The 20386-nt window shown below is 38.8% G+C and overlaps 1 protein-coding gene across 2 annotated transcripts in view; it reads left to right on the forward strand.

Moving 5' to 3' along the window:
* Positions 1 to 7769: 7769 nt before the first annotated feature.
* Positions 7770 to 20386, forward strand: part of stac (SH3 and cysteine rich domain) — a 37405-nt gene continuing 24788 nt past the window's right edge. Inside the window, exons 1-3 of one of the 2 annotated variants that reach the window (XM_062440386.1) lie at positions 7770 to 8121; positions 9528 to 9560; positions 11218 to 11551. In XM_062440386.1, coding sequence (XP_062296370.1) covers positions 8008 to 8121; positions 9528 to 9560; positions 11218 to 11551 — 481 coding nt within the window. In that variant the 5' untranslated portion in view covers positions 7770 to 8007. The remainder of the gene's footprint in view (positions 8122 to 9527; positions 9561 to 11217; positions 11552 to 20386) is intronic. The other variant, XM_062440387.1, reaches the window with a different exon arrangement.

The following is a 20386-nucleotide window of genomic DNA, read 5'->3' on the forward strand; positions in this document are numbered from 1 at the left end:
TGAATTATTTGATTGATTGACTGATTTAATGACAAAGTGTTGCTTTTTAGGGTAGTTGTATTCTGCAATATGAATTTCAGACTTACTTGATCCCTGAGGGACAGTTTAATTTGCAAAGTATGCTCCATCCCAATAAAAAAATAAGCAGAAATTTAAAATATCTTTAAAAATATGCAGCATAGACAAAAATAGAACTAATAAAAGCAAAACTTTTGTGACCACGACTGAGATTATAAATCTGCATCGAGATGTGATGCTCTCAGCGTGGCAGAGGATCAGCTGCTGTTCTGTGCTGTTTTTAGCCTCTGCTGTCTCATTAGCCCTGACTGGCACACACTGAAATTCAGAAATGACCAGCTGGAGACCAGTTACATGGTCACAGGGGATCAGTGGTGCGTTACTGGATTAAATACAGTGATGAAAGAATGATGCTTCAGTCTGAACAACAGCATACTCACTTCACTTCAGTGCCCAGAAAGACGTGTTTAACGTCTCAAACAACTTGAACAACAGAGTTTTACACCTTTAAAGTGTGAAATTCTGAGAGGTGCTGAAGACTGATAAATCAGACTGAGCCAAAATTGGTGTTTTTTAAAAACCTTCAGAGTTAATATTAACCTGCCATGTTCACAAAAACATACATGTAGCTATGCAGGAATATTTTTGGAAATGCATGTTTTTGTAGGGATTAAACAAATTACATTTAATGTGTTAATTTGTGAGTTTAAGATTTATGTGTAGGAAGATTTTTAAACTTTAAAATGAGCTAGACTAGCCTACCCAACTTCCAGTCTTTGTGCTAAGCTAAGCCATTTGCTATCTGGCTGTAGCTTCATATTTGTCATACAAACATACAAGTGGTTTCAGTCTTCTCATCTAATTATTGTTAAGAAAGCAAATAAGTTTCCCCATATTCCAAACCCCACCCTTTAAAAGCCAAAGTACCAATATTGAACCGCTATACCAATAAAATAAGTAGGCTAGTGAAAGAATGTGCTATCATTTTGGTTGAAAAAAATGAGTAATTTGACTGTAAAGCAGCTATAATCAATATTTTATATAATTACAATGTGTGATCTACAAAGAATTATCACCTGCAAGTTTCAGCTCATTATTAAGCTGTCTGGCATAATTTCACTTTCTTTTCAGGCTTAGTGCGCAGCTGTTTTCAGAAAAAAAGTGCTAAAAACCCACTGTACCTGCTCCGCACCAAACACACACAGTTAGCTGGTGAACATAGTGGAGCATTTAGCAGCTAAAGAGCCAGATATTTCCAGCAGCAGTTTATGGAGACCAAAAGCAGAGCTAATGGAGAGTGAACATTAGACTGACAGTCATCAGGTGGACAGAAACAGAACATTCAAAATTTCAACTTAATATAGGTTGAGAAATCAACTAGAAGATTTTGTTGGATAATTTTGCCTTTATTTGAGAACTGAGAGTGTAGATGAGGAGAGAGAGAGGAACTACATGGAACAAAGATCCCTGGCTGGAATTTAACCATATGCTATTGTTAAATCCTCAAAAAACATCATTTATCATTGTCAATTCTTTAAACATCATTATACATGTGTTCATTTAGAAAATTACATTTCTCCAAAGTGAAATCTCTGTCTCTCTCACACACACACTCCGATCGACACCCCAATCTCTCATTACTTTCTCGTGTACCCTGCAGAGACTATTCCTAAGACGGTTCATAATAAGATAGCCTAATTAGCCTGGGTTCTTAGGGAATCCATTTGCCCATTACTGTAACACATGCTGGGATGTGTGTGTGTGTGTGTGTGTGTGTGTGTGTGTGTGTGCGTGCGTGCGTGCGTGCGTGCGTGCGTGCGTGCGTGCGTGCGTGCGTGTGTGTGTGTTGTATAATGTCAGGCTGGGTCATTGGTAATTGCTAACATTCCCAGTTTTGCTTTGAGCTCTGGACACTGAGAATAAATTGATGGAGTACACTTTTAGATGACAGGCGTTAAAGGGCCATTTCAACCATTTAATATCATCTGATACTCCATATGCCTCCATTCACTTGCAGTGAATCCACATCACATTTTTATTTACTGATCATTATTCCAATATTTGCTGTTTGCACTGAAATTGTTCCATCTAGAGTCCTCGACAGAAAAGCTTTGTGAAGCCTTATGATCCGTATAAATTATAAAGCTGCTGTTGCGTTATATTAGAAAGAATTCATGGTGCACACTCTCCACTGAAACAATGATAATAACAATTTCATCGAGAACAAGAAAGTCAACTTTCCATCACTTTTCCACACTGTTGTTAAATAGTCACAGTTGTAATAAATATACAGGAGAGCAGTGATGATAAAAATAGATGGATAAGTATTCACGATAACCACAATCATATGTTAGATCTATCAGTCCTTTACTCCTTCCCTGAATGTGACAAGTCTGATGACAGGATTCAACACTGATGGTCTCCTCTTGGCGCCAGAAAGTGATGCCAACGTCAGTGCGTGAGCAGGAAACTACACGCCAAGAATAGCTGACATGTTGAGTCTCCCAGAGGAGCTGAGAACCCAACATAAAGAGGCAAAATGAGGAGTTTGGCACATGAAATAGTGACAATGTTTTGAGGGGGTTATTTCATAACTTCCTGATTTTCAAGATGAGCAAAATGTGATTGATTTAGTCATCAAAATGTGTAGTGAGCAAGCAAAATTAACCTTTTTAGGCCATGTTGTGACTTGTTTACAGGCAATTCAGCATGAAGAAATGAGGGTTAGGGTTAGGGTTAGGTGGGTGAGTTCAGCCTTATAAAATGATATAGAATTTGTTGATTTATCAACAGGTCATTCTTACTATCACCAATATTATGCAATTTTTTTTCTTAATTATTGCACGTAATTGCAGGAAAATAAGAGCTTCACAGTCAGGGCTGTATCTCCCATTACGGACAGTAATTTTATGTTCATGGTATTTTGGTAGATGTTGGACTTTTTGCCGCCTGTCACTAGTGTAACTTTCAATTTTGGTTAATTTTGTGTGGAAATATTTTGCCAGGATAATAATTAGTGACTTTTATCAAATGTTCTTTTAAAATTTCAGCCGATTGGCCCTATTATGTCATATTATGTGGTGAATATGGTATTATATAATGATTAAACAATTTAAACATTAATTAAACATAAACAATTTTCTGGTATGTTTGAAAGAAAATGGTCACAGATACTTCTAAATTCCGTGCTTTAGATTAAAATAAATAAATCAAAATAGATAAATCAAATTACAACACATTTTCATGTGAAATCATTGAATATGCAGTGAGATACTCAAACAGCCTGACAACCTTTTTGGTAGCCACCTGCAGACTTCTAGTGAAGTACTGTACAGTTACTACAGAGCATTATTCACACAGACACACACACACAGATCTGCACATCCTAAAATACACACCTTCATCAACGAGTCTGCCACAAACATGCAAATCAAAGTACTGCATGATCTTGACAAAGTCATGTTTTACTGTGGGAAATAAGCTTTGAACACCTCCTAGTTTGTACATTGTGACATTTTTGATCATCAGCTTCAGCTTCTGTATTAGCATTAAAACAAAAACGAGCTTCAGATGACAAATCTGAAGAAATTAACTCATATTAAAGTCCATTTGTTGTGACATTTATGCTGTGGAAATTAATCTAAAGATTTGGAGCACTATGTGTGACTGTTAACTAGATCTGCAGGTGTTTTTGTGTTGAATTGTCATATCTCCTGAGGCAGTGAGTAGTTGTTTTTTTTAAAGGAATGAGTAAAAAATGACCGAAGCAGGTTGTAAAAAAAAAACCCTGAATTGTTCCTGGAAAGTCTGACCATAAGTCACCAGACGGAAATATCCGCATGGATGGAATTTACTTTTTGATATAATCTGTGAAACAATTCAATTTTCTTACTGGCAATCTTATTTGGCAGCACGGGTTGCTTTAATAGTCATGTAACACATGTTTAAAGACATGAAGCCTTCATTGTTTAAAAACAGGAATAATAATGTAAAATAGAAACAAAGAAAAGAGAAAAATCCCTAAAAAAGAATCAGCGACTGTGAACCATGACATTGCATGACTTGGCTCTTGACATTGCCATGATGAAACCTTTCATTTGGAATAATTAACCCCTATCGCTCGAGTCCTCTGTTCTATCCTCCTCCATCGCTCTGTCTTCCTCTCTCATCTTTTCACGCCCTCCTTCCACTGCAACGGTCCGGCAGCTGAGAGAGGAAATTATAATGTTCTTCCTCTGTCTCTCCTTTGCCTCGCTCACACTTGGCTCTCTCCTCTTGCTTCCTGGCACAACTGGTCCTGCATTCTGCTTTTTGTGCTCACATGATTCACAGTAACCACACACACGCACCACATGGACAGTACATGTACAAATACAACATTGACTCCAGGTGTGGTTGTCTCTCTCGCTGACTAACTCGGGTGATGGTCTTTTGCACTCGGGAGGTGGTGGACTGTTGTGCGAAAGCATCCAAACTGGGCTCATTTGTTGTGTCAAACAATCTTAAGTTTCATCTCAACAACACGATTATTGTACTGGGAAAACCAAAAAAAGTGTGCTGTGATAAATGAGTTTAATTACTGTAGTTTGGGACAGAATTAGAAAAACTAGTTGGAATAACGTTTGAACAGATAAGGAGCCTTTAACCGTACCACACTGTCTTGTGAATGGAGTTTGAGCAGTTGTTATATGACTTTATGATGACTTTAAAAGGGACATTTATGGTGTGGGATATCTATGTTAAATATGGTCAAAGTTACAAAACATGAGGTGAACGTATGTAAAAATGTTCCCTGAAAGTCAAAAGCCTGCTCTGAATGCTTTGTTTGCAATGTTACCTCTAAGTCCTCCTCGTGATGATATCAGATTGTTCGGACAGGTTGCCTTTGATGCTAAGGATGTTCCATGGGTTCTTCACGTTGTCCACTTTCATGTTTTGAATTGGATTTGGGCTTGAACATTTACGGATGTATTTTATCAGTTTCCATTTTGAGTAAGGAACAATAAGTGAAATCCTATTGTTTGTTTTCATAGGCTCGGAGGAAGCTAACAAATCAGAACAGAGGAGAGGGCTTTAAAGAGAGTTAAAACAGCCTGTTTCAGACAGAGGCTGAACTGAGGGACTGCATAAAGGACCAGCATAAAATAAAGGAATTTTGGAAATGTAAATCACACAAACATATTCTTGTAAAGCCCAAAAATATAAATATAGACTTCGAAATGTGTTCGAGACTTCTCGTCAGTGTTGTTAGAGTTACAACACAATCCTAACTCACAACAGCTACTGAGCTTCTCTATTCACTCATAAACATCTTGTGACATGTTTAAGAGCTGTGGAAAAAGCTAGTAAGCCAACCTTCAGTTTGTTTTGTCAGATTTCAACAGATGTTTTTCATGTTACACACAGCCTTTGTTAACTCAACATTTACTTTGTTACTGACTACATATCAGTGACATTTCCTGAGTCAGAGATTTACTACTCCTGTATTTAAGGCATTGATGTAGGTATTTTTTTACTGTTGTATCCAAGAATGCACTCAGAAGTTAAACAGGTCCCAGAATTTAAGTTAAGGAAAAACATCCTGCAAATTCATTAAAATACATTGATTTTGTTTCTTTTCTTTTTTTACTTGGCAGTAATTCCCCAAACCTGATAACTGTGGGGGAATAACAGCTTGTCCACGGTGTAAACACCCTGTAACTTAAGCTCACTCACTGATTAACTGCAGATTATATATACAGTATATGCACCATTGCCCTGTCATATATCTCTGCAATTCATTCATCCTGCAGAGCTTTCTCTGATGTACGCCATTTAAAAAAATGTGCCTCCCCAGCCTCTGAATACTCTTTTTTCCACAGATGCCTTTTTATAATTCTATAAATTTTAAAGAGGCAGCATTTCATGTGTGGCAGAGGAGTGTCAAAACAACACATCCACAGGTATAGTCTGAAAAAGAAGATAGCTGGCTTTACCAAAAAACCCTCAAGTGATTATTTTCAATGTAAGCAGTTATTTTTGAGCCATTTAGTGACAAGTGAGTCACATTTGAGAGGATGTAGCTGAGTTTTTGGGGGAGGGAATCCCTTCTGATATCAAGCAGAAACTGAGCTGGATACAGAGACTCACTCCTTGGGACTGTGTTGGTGTTTGCATTCCTGTCAGAGTGAGGAGGCTGCAGTCTGGTGCCTGCCTCCTTCGTCCCGCAATATAACTTCAAGGACATCACATCACAGGGGAGCCTGAAGGGAGGACGCTTGATGTATCACTACAGCGAGCATCACACCTATCTCATCTTACGCTGGTGAGACGATTCATTTTTCACTGAGCAAGCTGGTCATAATGCTGTTTATTTCCTAGATAATGGTTTATCAGTGTGTAAATATAAAAGACAGAGGTAGTGTTTTCTTGAGTGTTTTCTCTTAAAAACATGCTTTCAACAGATACATCTTCCAGAACATTTATGAACTAAAGGAATAGTTTGACATTTTGGAAAATACGCTTATTCGCTTTGTTGCTGATAGTTAAATAAGAAGATTGAACCATTCTCGTCTGTGTTAGTTACACTAGCTGAAAACTGTATGTAGTTGGAGCCTGCAGCTGGTTTGTCCAAAGATCACATCATTTGCCTAACCCCACCTGTAAGGCCCATTAATTGACATGTTTATTTGTTTAATCCGTATAAAACCAAAGTGAAAAAAGAACAATTTGCCATTTTATTGGTTATGATCTGGACTATTTCTTGGCTGGGAGCAGTAACTCTCTTGAGTAACTCCCTGCCTACAGGACCAGATGCTTTGACTTGTTTGTTTTCCCTTTAAAAAAAAAAAAAAAAACACAAGATACTGAATAATGTGTTAATTAGTGAGCTATGGAGGCAGATTATAGAGAGGCTTCCCTCATTTCCAGTAATTATGGCTCTGGCTCCATATTTACCATAACCTACTACTATAGTACTAATAGTCTATTAATTGATGGTTTATGGTGAAGTATTACTAATAATAACAATTAATTGATTGTTATAGACAGTAATCAATTAATAATTTCAGTCCATTTTCAATCAAAACACTCAAATGTTATGATTCCAGCTTCTCAAATGTGATGATTTGTTGTTTTACCTACCATCCAACAAACGGATACAAACAAACTGTGTAAATTAATCTACAGTGATTATTATATATATAATAATTGTTAGTTGCAGCTCTAATTTGGTCCAGCTGTTGGAATGTGTACCAAATCTTGTATTTATATTAGATTATTAGGGAATAAAAGACCCGTCAGAGTGAGATAGATGGATAGATCGGATTGGTCATAACCAGCTATTTCTATTTTTACATCTAATTATTCTTTAAAACCTCACTAGTGTAATCAGTGCAACTAGCCCACACATCAGATTTCAGCCCCGGTTTCAGAAAATTCTTTAAGTTTTTAAAAAATAATCTGGAAACAAGAAATCATATGCACTAGTAGCTACACTGGTATTTTTAGCCCATAAGAAAAGTAGGTTAGTGATTCAAATTGAGCACATGGGCATTTTTCTCCATCTGAATTTTGGTCAGACGGAGTCGTTGTGCCTTATTTCTCCTCCTTCCCCATCCTACCCTCCTTCCTTCCCTCCCTCTCTGGCCGTTCTCCGCCCAGCTGAGTATTGGCAGTGTGTGGCGCGGAGCGCACAGCGTGGACTTGGAGATGTCTTGGTAGCATTACGCACGACATAATCTACGCTAAAGCCTCCCTTTAAACGGGCAGGACATTTTGAAGCTGAACTGGACGTACTTTCCAACTTTTAACTTTGGAGTCACATCTCTAGCAGCTTCTTAAAGACGTTTTCCTCCTCGGATGAGACTCGGATCTCCGCAGCAGCAGCAGCAGCAGCAGTGAGTCTGGATGACTTCTCTTGTCCTCGTGTTAGGGTAAATATCGAGGAATGGAAACGATGTAAACAGCTCGGGGGGAAAAACAAACTCTACAGAGCAACAGAAAGAGAGGATGATCCCGCCGGCCAACATGATTCAGGACCAAAGTGGGGGCAAAGAGGACGAACGGGACCAGAATGAGACACCAGAATCCCCGACGGCGAGAGCCAGCCAGCAGGAAACCAAGGTAGGACTGTTATTATTCCTGCTATTATTATTTAACATAAAATAATAGAGCAAACTTCTATCACTCGACTCATCAGCTCCCAAAAAGAGCAAATTAAGCTGTCACTTTTTATCACAGACTCACACACTGACCAACCTTTTAAAACTGCTTTGCAGCCCCATCCTGGTTTTATCTGAGGAAACCATTCACAGATCAACTTCAAAAATATAACCAGCTGGACTGTAGTCACTTTAAACTCATTGTTTAGCATAAAAGACAATCTTTGAGTGTAGGAATACCAGCAGAATAACATCTTGATATTGGACATAAAAACAGATTTTTTACAATTTAATACAATTATTGTGTTTCTTTCTTTAGTCATGGAGGATGTAAAGGATTGTTTAAAGCTCCCTTTAACTGTTTTCATGTTCATGGTGTGCTGTGGTGTTAATGGAAGCAGCAATTTGGTGTTAATATTATAGATTTTAATAAACAAGTGGCATATGGGTTTGTAATTTCTCCTTGTGGCTGATGTAGGAAAGTAGGCTGTGTGATGAGAGAGAGGGCCGCCTCAGGCATTTGCCATCTATGTGGGTCACATGTTGCCCAAACTACTACAATTAGCAGTAAAATATTGGACTTGTCACCCTGGTAGTGGATGGCTTCAGCAGCTCTCCTCTTCTGTCCCTGAATACAGGACAGATGAGATTCAAACTCTTGTGAAGTTGAGAGAAACTGTTCAAGCTTGTGCTTTTTGGACGTACTGCTGCTGGACATTTTTCTCAGGTACAGCTGGGGATGTACAGTACTTGTGTGTGAGCTTTTTACTTTGGCACGTGTGACTATTTCATGAGACGTCTGGCTGACTTTTCAATTAATCTCAAAGCTTCTGCCAAGCAACCACACTAACATCCAACATCTGGGGTTATTATAGCAGTAGAGGACCTCCGATAGACAAAACGTGATTAAAAGAAATGTAGTCGCTTATAGTTCTAAGACATAGGGCTGGGCAATATATTGATATTATATCAATATCTTGATATGAGACAAAATATCGTCTTAGATTCTGGATATTGTAATATCGTGACACTGTGTTGTCTTTTCCTGCTTTTAGAGGCTGCATTACAGTGAAGTGATGTCATTTTCTGAACTTACTAGACTGTTGTAGCTGTTTTGTTATTTGCCTTTACCCACTTAGGCATTATATCTACATTGCTGTTGATTATTTATCAAAAATCTCATTGTGCAAATACTTTGTGAAAGCACCTGTAGTTGTCCCTGCAATATTGATATTGAGGTATTTGATTTTGTCTATATTGCCCAGCCCTAATCAAACATTATTTAAGCAGAGTGAGATCCTCAGTAGAGTTAAGAATATTAATATACACTAAGTAAAGCTGTGTTTGTGTTTTTATTCCTCCTTTAAGAATACTGTGAGGCCTGAACATCAGAAGCGCAAGGTGAGGCTCCACTCTTGTGCAAACTGTAGCGTACTGTTAAGTCCATCATAACAGCATACCTGCATGTATACAAAGATAAAAGTTGTTTCGTATCACAACTTTTACTGCTCTTTAAATTTCATCACCCAGTGTAGTCAGTGCCACACACGATTAAATCCTTCATCCAGAAGACACCCTGAGGCTGCGTCAGCAAATTTATTTGTTTTTAATGAATTAAGTCTCATAGGATGATTGACTTTCTTTGTTTGTTTTGCATCACCCTGTCCAGCCCCCATTAACCCTCCTTGCTTTAGTATACAATGCAGCTCTCATAAATTTGGTTGCATCAAGCACAGCATGAGCTCATGGATGCATGCACACATCCTCTCACTCTGCTGATTTAGCTAAGATTTTTACATTTTTTTACTCTAAACATATAAAACCACCTTAAAGGAAATGAGTGTAGAATTATTTGCATTCACAGCCTTTGTAAGTAAGTATACTGAATGTACTGAAAAATGTGTTTATCTATGTAACAGAGTTATCTAGAGACCAAACTGTGTTAATGTTATTATGTTTTACCACCATTTTTCTTTTCAGAGTATGTAAGACCTGCACGAGGGAGGTTGCAGGAGGAAATCTGTGTGTTGAATGTCTGTTTATGTGAGTGTGTGTGGGTGGTAATGGTAGAGAAGGGTCCAAATTGATTGTTTCCAGAGTGACCCGTTGAATTGATTGATCCTCACCATACCAAAGCTGCAGTGATAACCACTCTAAACAATTTGCTCGGGCATGTAAGCTAAAATGTCAACAGCTTACAAATGTGCGTTATGTATATTCAGTATATATATATATACAGTATGGTAGTTTAAGTGGGTGATTTCATAAGAATATCTGATAGCACCTCAGAATCAGACAGTGGATTTAAACTGTCTACTTTGTAATTTGGAAAATTAGAGGAGGACAGATCAACCTTGAGCTCCCACTGTAGAACAGCAACTCCCTACAGATGTTTACCCGTTTGCAGTTGCACAGGCCAGCCAATGCTGTGTGATAGGACATAATGAATCATTAGGTGTCCTCCCCTGCCCATCAGTTACTAAAAAACATAATCAATTTCTCCAATCAGAGACTTGCAATCACACACCAGCCAGAACACCAGAGCTATAAAATCACATTACAGTCACTCAGGGATTCTTTATTGCGTGTTTGAGCCCAAAATTAAGCGAGTTTCACAGAGGAGGAAGTACTCATTGCAAGGCTAAATGAGTAGTTGTTAGTGAGGAGTGTTATGAATAGTGTTACTGTAAAAGAGGAGCCTAATGAAAGTGATAGAGGCTGCGGCCAGACGCGGCAGCACAGCGTGTGTGAAATAGCACTGATGTGATGCATCAGCCTAACCTGAAGATCACATTAGCTTCCAGGTAGGGAGCCTTGAAAGGTTTTACAATGAGCAGTAATAAGTTGCCCCTTGCAATGGTCTTTTTTATCAGCTATCACTGTACAGCAGGAGGAGAGAAAATAGATGAGAAAAATCAGTGACACCGTGAGACATTTGCCTGAAAGTTTTGGAGAAATTGTAAGCTAGTAATTCTTTAATAGGAGTTGATTTGCTCCATCTTTCTTTTTCTCTCACTCACTCCTTTCCTCTCCAACTCCTCTTCTTCTTCCCTTTCAGCTGCAGAAACTCAAGCGCTCCTTGTCCTTCAAGACCAAGAGCATCCGCAGCAAGAGTGCCGACAACTTCTTCAGAACCAGCAACGACAACAAGACAGAGCTGCTGTCTGATGTGAGCAGCAGCACGGGCCATCTCTGCAACATTGGGATGGCCCCGCCGCACACCACCAACCTGCCCATCCCTCCGGTCCCTCCGGCCATCCCCAGCGCTCCTCCTCCTACATCACGCTCCCAATCACGCAACCCGCTTCAGGTGGACTCGGCGGGACACTGCTTCATGGAGCACATCTTCAAGAAGCCAACGTTCTGTGACGTCTGCAACCACATGATCGTAGGTATGGGTTCGACACCTCTCTTCTTCATTTGTATGATCAGAATATGAAAGCACAGTGACAATATGATAGGAGAAAGCAAATAAAAAATACACCGTCAAATGAAAATTGCAATCACAACATTAAGAGTAACCTTTTCATAATGAGATCTTCATTGGGTTACCTTTCAAGATAAGGATAAACTGATGAAGCTCTATGTAAAGTTTTATGTCACCAGAATTTAAATAGTGTAATAAATGTGTAATAAATTATGTGGGAACTGCAGGATGTAAAGGATGTTGTGTTTGTCACACAAAACACACATATCAAAGCGCAGAGAGACAAATAGGCACCTGACACTGAGCAACCAACTTGACCTGCTGACATGTGACCAAAGTATCTCCATCCTCCTTGTTTGTGCACTGAGCAGGTCCCTCCATCTGTCTGCTGAAGTGTCAGATAGCCAAAAAATAGCTGTGCCCGCTTTTTTACCTGCTCTCCCCTCACCAGATGTTCCACTCTCTCTGGCTGCTCCCCTCCTTGTTAACCATCAGAACTCAGAGACAGCTAAGTCTTTATGTACCAGGGCCTCTGCAGCATGATAATGGCATGGGCTGCCCGTACCATCTGCATATCACGTTTGGTAACAGATAAAAGGCATCAGACTGGTGGGAATATATGCAGATTCAAAAAATCATAAGTCATCTTTCAAACTAAGAAAAAGAAACACTTTAAAAGTGGCATATCATGCTTTTTGTGTTTTTCGAACATTTTCTTTATTAGTTTATGGTCTCAATCGCTTGTTTCAAGTCTTCTTCATTACAACATGATGTTTATTTTGTAAATCATGGTCCCATTTATAGTTAAATAGATGATAAAGCAGTGTATGCTTTAGGGCATGGTTATTTTGTGTTTGCAAAGTCGCTACCACGATGATAACGTTGATAACATATCGTAACTGCAGATTGCGTGCAGATTATAGTATAAACACAGTCCTCTAAGACCTGTTGCTATCTCACAGTGTGTTTTCATTTCATGAAAGTTAATTGTAACATTCTGTTGTTGTTTTTTGTTTAGTTTTCATAGCAAAATGCCAAAATTGAGGCTTCAAGACAGTAGTCCACAACCAGTGGGTGACGACACAGTGGCTATATCCACTTCTTTTACATAGTCTTTGGGTAAACATGGTCAAACTTCCAAAACTGGAGGTGAAGATCTGTGAACATGTCCTGTTACTTGTCTTCAGTCTGCTCTGACAACTGTGTTTGCAATGGTCACTCTACTTCCTCCTCATAATGATAATTGTTGGTGCATGCCCAGAAACAGCCATCTGTTCCATAGTCTTTGATGCTAACGTCGTTCATGTTACTACTATTACTCAGATATTTCGGGTTGGATTCTGGCTCGAACATGTATGGGTGTATTTGAGAAGTTTCCATTTTAAGTAAAGAGACAAAGAAGTGAAATCTACTACTGTTTGTTTACGAACACACTGGGCTCATTGGGAGGGGGAGCTTAAATAGAGAGGAGCTAAAACAGCTTTCAGACAGGCTGAACTGAGGGGCTACATGAGGAACCAGTATAAGAAAGAAAAAAAGAAAGAAAGAAGAAAAGAAAGAAAGTTTTTTTTAACTGTAAATCATGCAAAAATATACCAGTGGAGGCCTATAGACCTCCAAATGTGCATGATAAAGTTTTTACTTTAGAGACAAATCTTACTTCCTGTCCTGACATGAAATCAAGAGGGCTGTCCACACAATCAACCATGAAAAAAAATGTGTGAGATTAAACACAGCCAAACAAACATATCAGCACAGGCATGTGTTTTCTACCCTGATAGATAGAATTCATAGTAGCCAGTAATGGTGTGTTCTGACCTCTCTGCAGCATGTGGTTCAAATGGTTTCCCATCATGACAAACACAGCATTTTACTATCAACAAAAGTCGGTATCAGTATTAGTCATTCTTCCATAAAACATATTTATACATTTCTGAAAATTGTTGCAAACACTGCTCTGTTTTATGTAGCAGGGTCAGTGAGGCGCGTCCAGTCGCCGAATCTGAATGGCCCCCTGGTGGTCTGTTGGTAATGAAAGTGAGATGCCTGCGTTAGGTGCTGTGCCCTCTGGGCCACTCATGAAAAAGATACTGCCCTCTTCTTCATTTGGCCTGCTTTAATGAGAACACAGTGCGGTCAGCAGCTGAGAGAAAGCACAGAGGGTGGTTTTCTCTCTCTGTGTGTGTGTGTGTGTGTGTGTGTGTGTGTGTGTGTGTGTGTGTGTGTGTGTGTGTGTGTGTGTGTGTGTGTGTGTGTGTAATGAGCTGCTATGGTGCTGTCAAAGTCTGATGCTGTGTGTGAGTCAAAGAGCAGCACACAGGGGAGAGAGATGGTGGTGGAGGAGGAGCAGAGTCAAACTGATAGAAGGACATAGTGTGATTATTAAATCCTAATAGCCTTTTATTAGAAAATCTCAATTATTTACACGCTTCATACTGACTGACAAATCTTAGTTAGACTCTGTGAAGTGAAAAAAATAAATGTTTGTGCATAGAAAACTAAATGTACTTTTGTACATTCCTGTGGACTAATTGACACGTTTGGATCTTTCAAATATAAAATGGCATGTTGCAAGCACAGATTTTAATTTGTGCAACTGGTAATTTTAATTTTGACATTTGTCATTCATTTCAGAAAACAGAAAGCAGGTTGAGATTTTGTAATTTCATGAATCCATGAGGTGTAAATATCAACATAACAACAACTACTCTATAACTGTTAGAGTGAACACATTAGAAATATACAAAAAAAAAAAAAAATTAAATGTAGTATATAATAGGATATAGAAAAAATATAGTGGTATGGGTTAAATTAAATATTCACTTGTTTTATTTACATGATCAATATAATTTTCACAGTTTTTGCTTAAAAGGTACTGATGCTCTATTTATAATCCACCTTAATCAGTGTTCAGTAGATGGATGCTAATACTGCAAAAGGCAGACTGAAGATATGAAACTCTCCCCTTCTTCCTACAGCAGTTTGCACAAATGTAATATATCATCCATAATAAAAAAAAGCCTGAATTATATTGTAGTGCTTACTGACTCATTTATTAGGTTTTCTAGATGAAGGCGGAGCTAACTAAATATTCAATACGCCAATAAACAATTTACAATTTTCCTGTCGGTGCATTGTGTTTTTTAGTCATTTACAAATTATATTCAACATAAGGATAGTAAAAACTGTCAATATATGTTAGACTGCATCTCAACCACAAAGATCTATGCTGATATTATTACACAGATCTTATACGTTTTACTATTGCTACAGTCTCTACATCAGTGGTCTCCAACCCTGCTCCTGGAGAGCTACTGCCCTGCATGTTTTAGGTATCTCCTCACTCTAACACACCTGATTCTAATAATCAACTCGTTATCAAGCCCTTTGACGAGCCTCAGCTGCTTGATAACGAGTTAGAGTGAGGAGATACCTAAAACATGCAGGGCAGTAGCTCTCCAGGAGCAGGGTTGGAGACCACTGCTCTACATAGAGTTTAACTTATGATTTTCTGTGTTCAGTTTGTCACAGATTCATGTTCATTTCTCACGTAACTTGATTAGCTGCATCAAATTTATTCACAACTGTCACAGAGGTTTAATCAGCATGTTGCTAATATTTTGTATCTTTGGAAAATGATATGTTTCATTAAGTGTCATTTGTTTTCATTAGTTTGAGAGACAACACTATTACACACCTGAATAATTGGACATTTGCACAAACAATCAAATAATAAGTCAACACTTCATTTGTTTGATTTGATTCATTATAATAAACAAATAAGAGAATAACTTTTTCCTCTGTACAGCCACTTTGAATTCTTTAAAAGTTGTCAATCCTTCAGGCGGTCAGAAGAAATATAAAACCCCTACACACCCACAGTCCACCCACACAGGTGTTTTCACTCATGCTGCCTGATTAGACCTCATCTCAGGACTGTGTTGGTGTGTTCACACTGTGCTTGATTGACTTCTCTCTCCCCCTCCTCATAATTTTGTTGCATCTGTTAGGGTTTGAAAGTTGTAGAGGTGCAAGCAATTAATCGATTAGTGGATTGACAGAAGATTAATTGGCAACTGTTTTATACCATTTTTTAACAACAACAACAACAACAACAAAACAAGCCAAAAATCTCCAATTGCAGTCTCTACAGTGTGAATGTTTTCTTTGGGTTGGGGATTGTTGGTTATGACAAAACAAAACATTTGAGTACATCACCTTAGGCTTTGTTTAAACCTTTTGTGACACCATTTTCACCATTTTCTAGACCACAAAACTAACAGAATAATCACCAGATTAATTGACAATGAAAATAATTATTAGTTGCAGCCGTAGACGGTTGTTATGATATTCATGTCATGACAGAGTTTGTAATTATGAGATTCTGACTTTTAAATAGTGTTCATGTCAACATCCAAGGCATAATTACAACTATATGGGAAACTGACATGAACACTAAGTAGCTGCAAACATTAAGTTGACTTTCCACAGCAGAAAAAGCACAGGGGGGACCAAGGAAGCCATGCTGGTGAACCACTGTACCAGGGTCAATTTGGAAAATAACTGAATTGGATTCAGCCATTAGTCATGCAGTTAATGATGGCTTTGATATGTCAAAACGTCTGCTGTGAAAAAAGTCTGTTTCCAGCATTGCTCCACCCAACTTAAACCCCAAGAGGTCTTCAGCCAGAGTAATTAAAAAACGTGTGTGGTTGGGAAGAGTCATTAAGAATCCACCTTTACTAAGGACTGTATTCACTGTATACACTTAGCCACAGTTTCCTCTATTTATTCCAAGGTTACTCTTATTTAGTTCCGCTTTCATTTTCTAATTCAGTACTAGGTGCTAGTGTTCAGCCTTTGTGTATGAAAGCAAGTGTCTTTGTTGTGAGATTCACAGTGAATTAGTTTTCCCTGGTACATAAAAACGCTCTGATTGAATACTGGCTGGTGCTGGGATATTGATTGCAGGCCCTCTCTGCAAATAGCTTATTAAATAAATGTCTACATGAGTGAATAGGAGGGTTTTTGTGTCTGACAGAGGATGATTTATAATTTACAGACCAGTTTTTGTAACCACTTACATACTTGAAGTATTATAATCTATCTGTTGTATTTTAAACAGCATATTCATTGGCTAATATAGATGGAATATGCAGAAATTAAAGCTGCTATCATAAAATATCACTGTCAGTATTTAAAAAAATTTAAAATTTAAAAAAGAAAGAGAGTCAGTTAATGAAAAGTTAGAGGAAAGTGGCGTGCTGAATTCTTCAAGTTTAAACTTTGACGCAAACTACAGATTGAAATTTTTAGCTGAACCACAACAACAGTGGAGTGGGGTACACAGAGAGAGCTGAGCTGCCGGCTGGAAAAGACGGAGACAGACAGAGACCACAGATGGGTAATGAACCAGAGGCACAGGAAAACACAGAGTCAAACAGAGTTCAGGCAAACACGGGAGATATACTGACTAAGAACCGTAACATTAGTACTACATTGGTCAACTGAACAATCTGGTGAAATCTGCAGTGTATATACTGCAGGAGCTTGAAGAGTGGATGGGTCGCAGGTGTGCAGGTTGTTTGGCAGCAGGAGGGAAACAGAGCGCCACGCCCCGGGCAAACACACAGTTGGGGAGAGAGAGAGAGAGAGAGAGAGAGAGAGAGAGATAGAGAGAGAGAGAGAGAGAGAGAGAGAGAGAGAGAGAGAGAGATATAGGAGAAACAGGAGAAGGGTAAACAGCCGGATCATGACAGAAATATGTTGACAGCTACCAGACATTCATGGTAACATTTGTGGCTTTAAGTGAAACAACTGTTGGATAGATTTCTAATTATGTCTCCATCAAGATGAATGGTAATCATATTGTTGATCACTTAACTTTTCATATTGCCCCACCAGCAGGTCAACATTTCTTTTTGTTCAGTATTTTGGTTTGTGAAATTAGAATGAATGACATTCCCCTTCAGTGTCAGATGTACTTTGTGTTTAGTCCCAATTAGCTACGAACACACTAAACATAGAGAACATGGTAAACATCATACCTGCTAACATTGTTGATGAGAGAATATTAACATGTTGACATTAGTATTTAGCCAAAAGCACAGCTTCAGAGCTGCCAGTATGGCTGTAGACATGTCCTGTGATAAGAAAAAGTTTATTTCAAAACATTGCAAGAGAACATTGCTGGAAAAAACTCTGCAAACCACCTGCTACTATTTAACAGATAAATTAAAAAATAGTTTGGCTTCTAACATCTTTGTGGCATCTTCAAGAACAGAAATCTCTGCCAGCTGCATGAGGCTCCTCATCGCTCCAAGTAGATTTAATTTCTAAAAACTATTTATGTGAAATCTGTACACTCTACAGTTAATTTCAGAATACACCCGATCACAGATAGATACATTTTAAAAAAAAGCTGCACTCCACCTATAGCATGGTGTTAAGCATTTTTGGCCTCATTTCCTTAACTTCCAGATGGGGAAATGGGTTTTCAGAGTTGAAAAAAAAAAAAATCAAATGATTAGGAGAAATGAATTAAAGCCAGCAACACCAATGAGAGCTGCTCAGGTCTGTGTTTTGGTGGAGTTTAACAGAAGAGGAGATGGAGGAGTTACTGTCAAGATGAAGGCTATTTGCACAGGAAAACAGGAGGCGGTGAAGTAAGAACGGCGGCTTAATGGATCAATGTGTAGCTATTGTAATGGGAGATTGTGCATCATGAGAGTGAGAAAAGTAAGAAATGAAGGGTTGAAAGTACGCAAGCAGGAAAGTTGTGTGGGAGAGAAATAAGGTATGGAAAATCTGGCAGGAGTGTTGTCCTTTACTGTAGTGTAAATGAAGGCAGAGTAGCCAAGAAAGTGCAAATGCCAGAGAGAGCAGCTCTGTCACTCTCTTTCCCCTGCAGCTGTAATGCCTTTAGGCCCTGGACTGTTCTCTGAGCCTGGAGCAAAAAGCACCTAAACATACACACTCAACGTCATCACCCAGCCATTACCAAAGGAGGACAGCGCTGTCAGTTTCTTATGTGTGCCTGCTGTAACACAGTGGTTTGTTCTCTTCTTAGCTGTGTTACAAGTTAACATGGAAGGGTCTCATTATTCCCCAATGTTGAAATGAGTCAGCTCATGCCAACCAATCAACAGCAGCTTGACAAAAGCTTCATTTGCTTCCTTTCCCATGTGCACAAAGAGAGATGAACAAGAAGTAGAGCCATGGTGTCTTAAAGATACCGTAGAGAGACTGTTTGCTGTCCTAAAGGGGAAGGAAACTCAAAGTGTGCGTTAATCAGCTGACCTGATTTAGACTGACTTGAAGATTGGTCCAGGTTGTGCTCATTACCTCTTCTGCAGCTGTTTTCATTGTGGCGGTTGGTGATCTGTGGCTGATCGACAAGACTTCAGGCCAGGATCACATTTCTCTCGGTTTCCATCTCAGTATAACTAACTCAGCCGGCTCTGTGTCAGTGGTGCCAAGCCAAGCAACACAAGAGCTTTAAATGGGGAATACAGATCCAGTTTTCCACCCATTACTGAGTTTCAAGTTCCTGTCACTGCTGCCCAGCTCCAGATAGCTGTGACAGCAGTTCACATTACAGCACATGAAGAGCAAGCAGAGAACTTTTCATTGGTTTCATATTTACACTACAGTATTACCTCTCTCTGCTCATTGCACTGATCAAGCTATATTTCTGCCTCAATCACAATGCCTCAATCACAATGCACGAAAAACTACACACAGCTTGATTATCTTTCAGTGATGAAAGATTGGACATCTTATATCCTCTCTGCACTCCGGACACACACTGAAGTAGATAGATCATTCCTTTGCATGTCCATATTTTCACACGCAAACACACAGAGTGTGGGCTGGAGCTGGGCACGTGCTCATTGATTAATCAATAAAAAACCGGAGGTGCATAGCTGCCAGACTGGCGCTTGGTAACACTGTCCTCTCGTGTTAATGTGAAATGTCTGTCAAATGATACACTGCTGCTGGCTGTATGTGGAGTTTTTTTTGTCACACTATTTGTAACTCCTAATGGTTAGTAACCCCTCCTCCGCTTCAGTTTTAAAGAGGTTTTTGACAATATTGATATGAAAGATTCTCCAACTTAAAACCTGAGGAATGTCAATTCATATTCCCTCGAGGTGGATGATTGAGGTTCATTGAATGATGTATGTGAGAGTTTGACAGTAGAATGCTGTTTTCACATTCATTTGCTAGAGGAGGAAAGTTTCTCCGTGCTCATCAAAAATCTGTGTTCATACAAGCATGATTTGTGACATCACAACTAGTTTGTCCCAGTCCAGTATGCAATTTACACAAGTGCTTATACACTGAGACTGGACTTTTAATTGAAGTAGGAAAGATCTTGTTGAAAATGTTTTCATAGTCAAAATTTTTCAAAGAGAGAAGGAAATTTCATTTGGTGTTGTGGGTCTGGCCTGCAAGCATTCACAGTCTCAGTGCAGAGATCAAGGAGTGCTGATAAAAAAAGGGAAATTTAGACTCCAAGTCTTCATGTGAATGCTCAGGCTTATGAAAAGCTACAGTATATAAACTTTTTTTCACACCAGACCCCCATTTCCACGGTTATTTCTGCCCTAAGTGTAAATAGTGATGCTTCAGGGTTTAGACAGTATTATCAAGGTCTTTTAAATATTTAAAGACTAAACTTGCCGTAAGCATACTAGTTATTTACCTGTTTAATCTCAACACTACCTTGATCACCGACGGCCAATATATCTAATTGAATCATTTTATTGTCTTGCTTTCTTTATGTGTAACAAACAAA

This window comes from Scomber scombrus, chromosome 19, assembly GCF_963691925.1.
Source record: "Scomber scombrus chromosome 19, fScoSco1.1, whole genome shotgun sequence".
NCBI classification, from domain to species: Eukaryota; Metazoa; Chordata; class Actinopteri; order Scombriformes; family Scombridae; genus Scomber; species Scomber scombrus.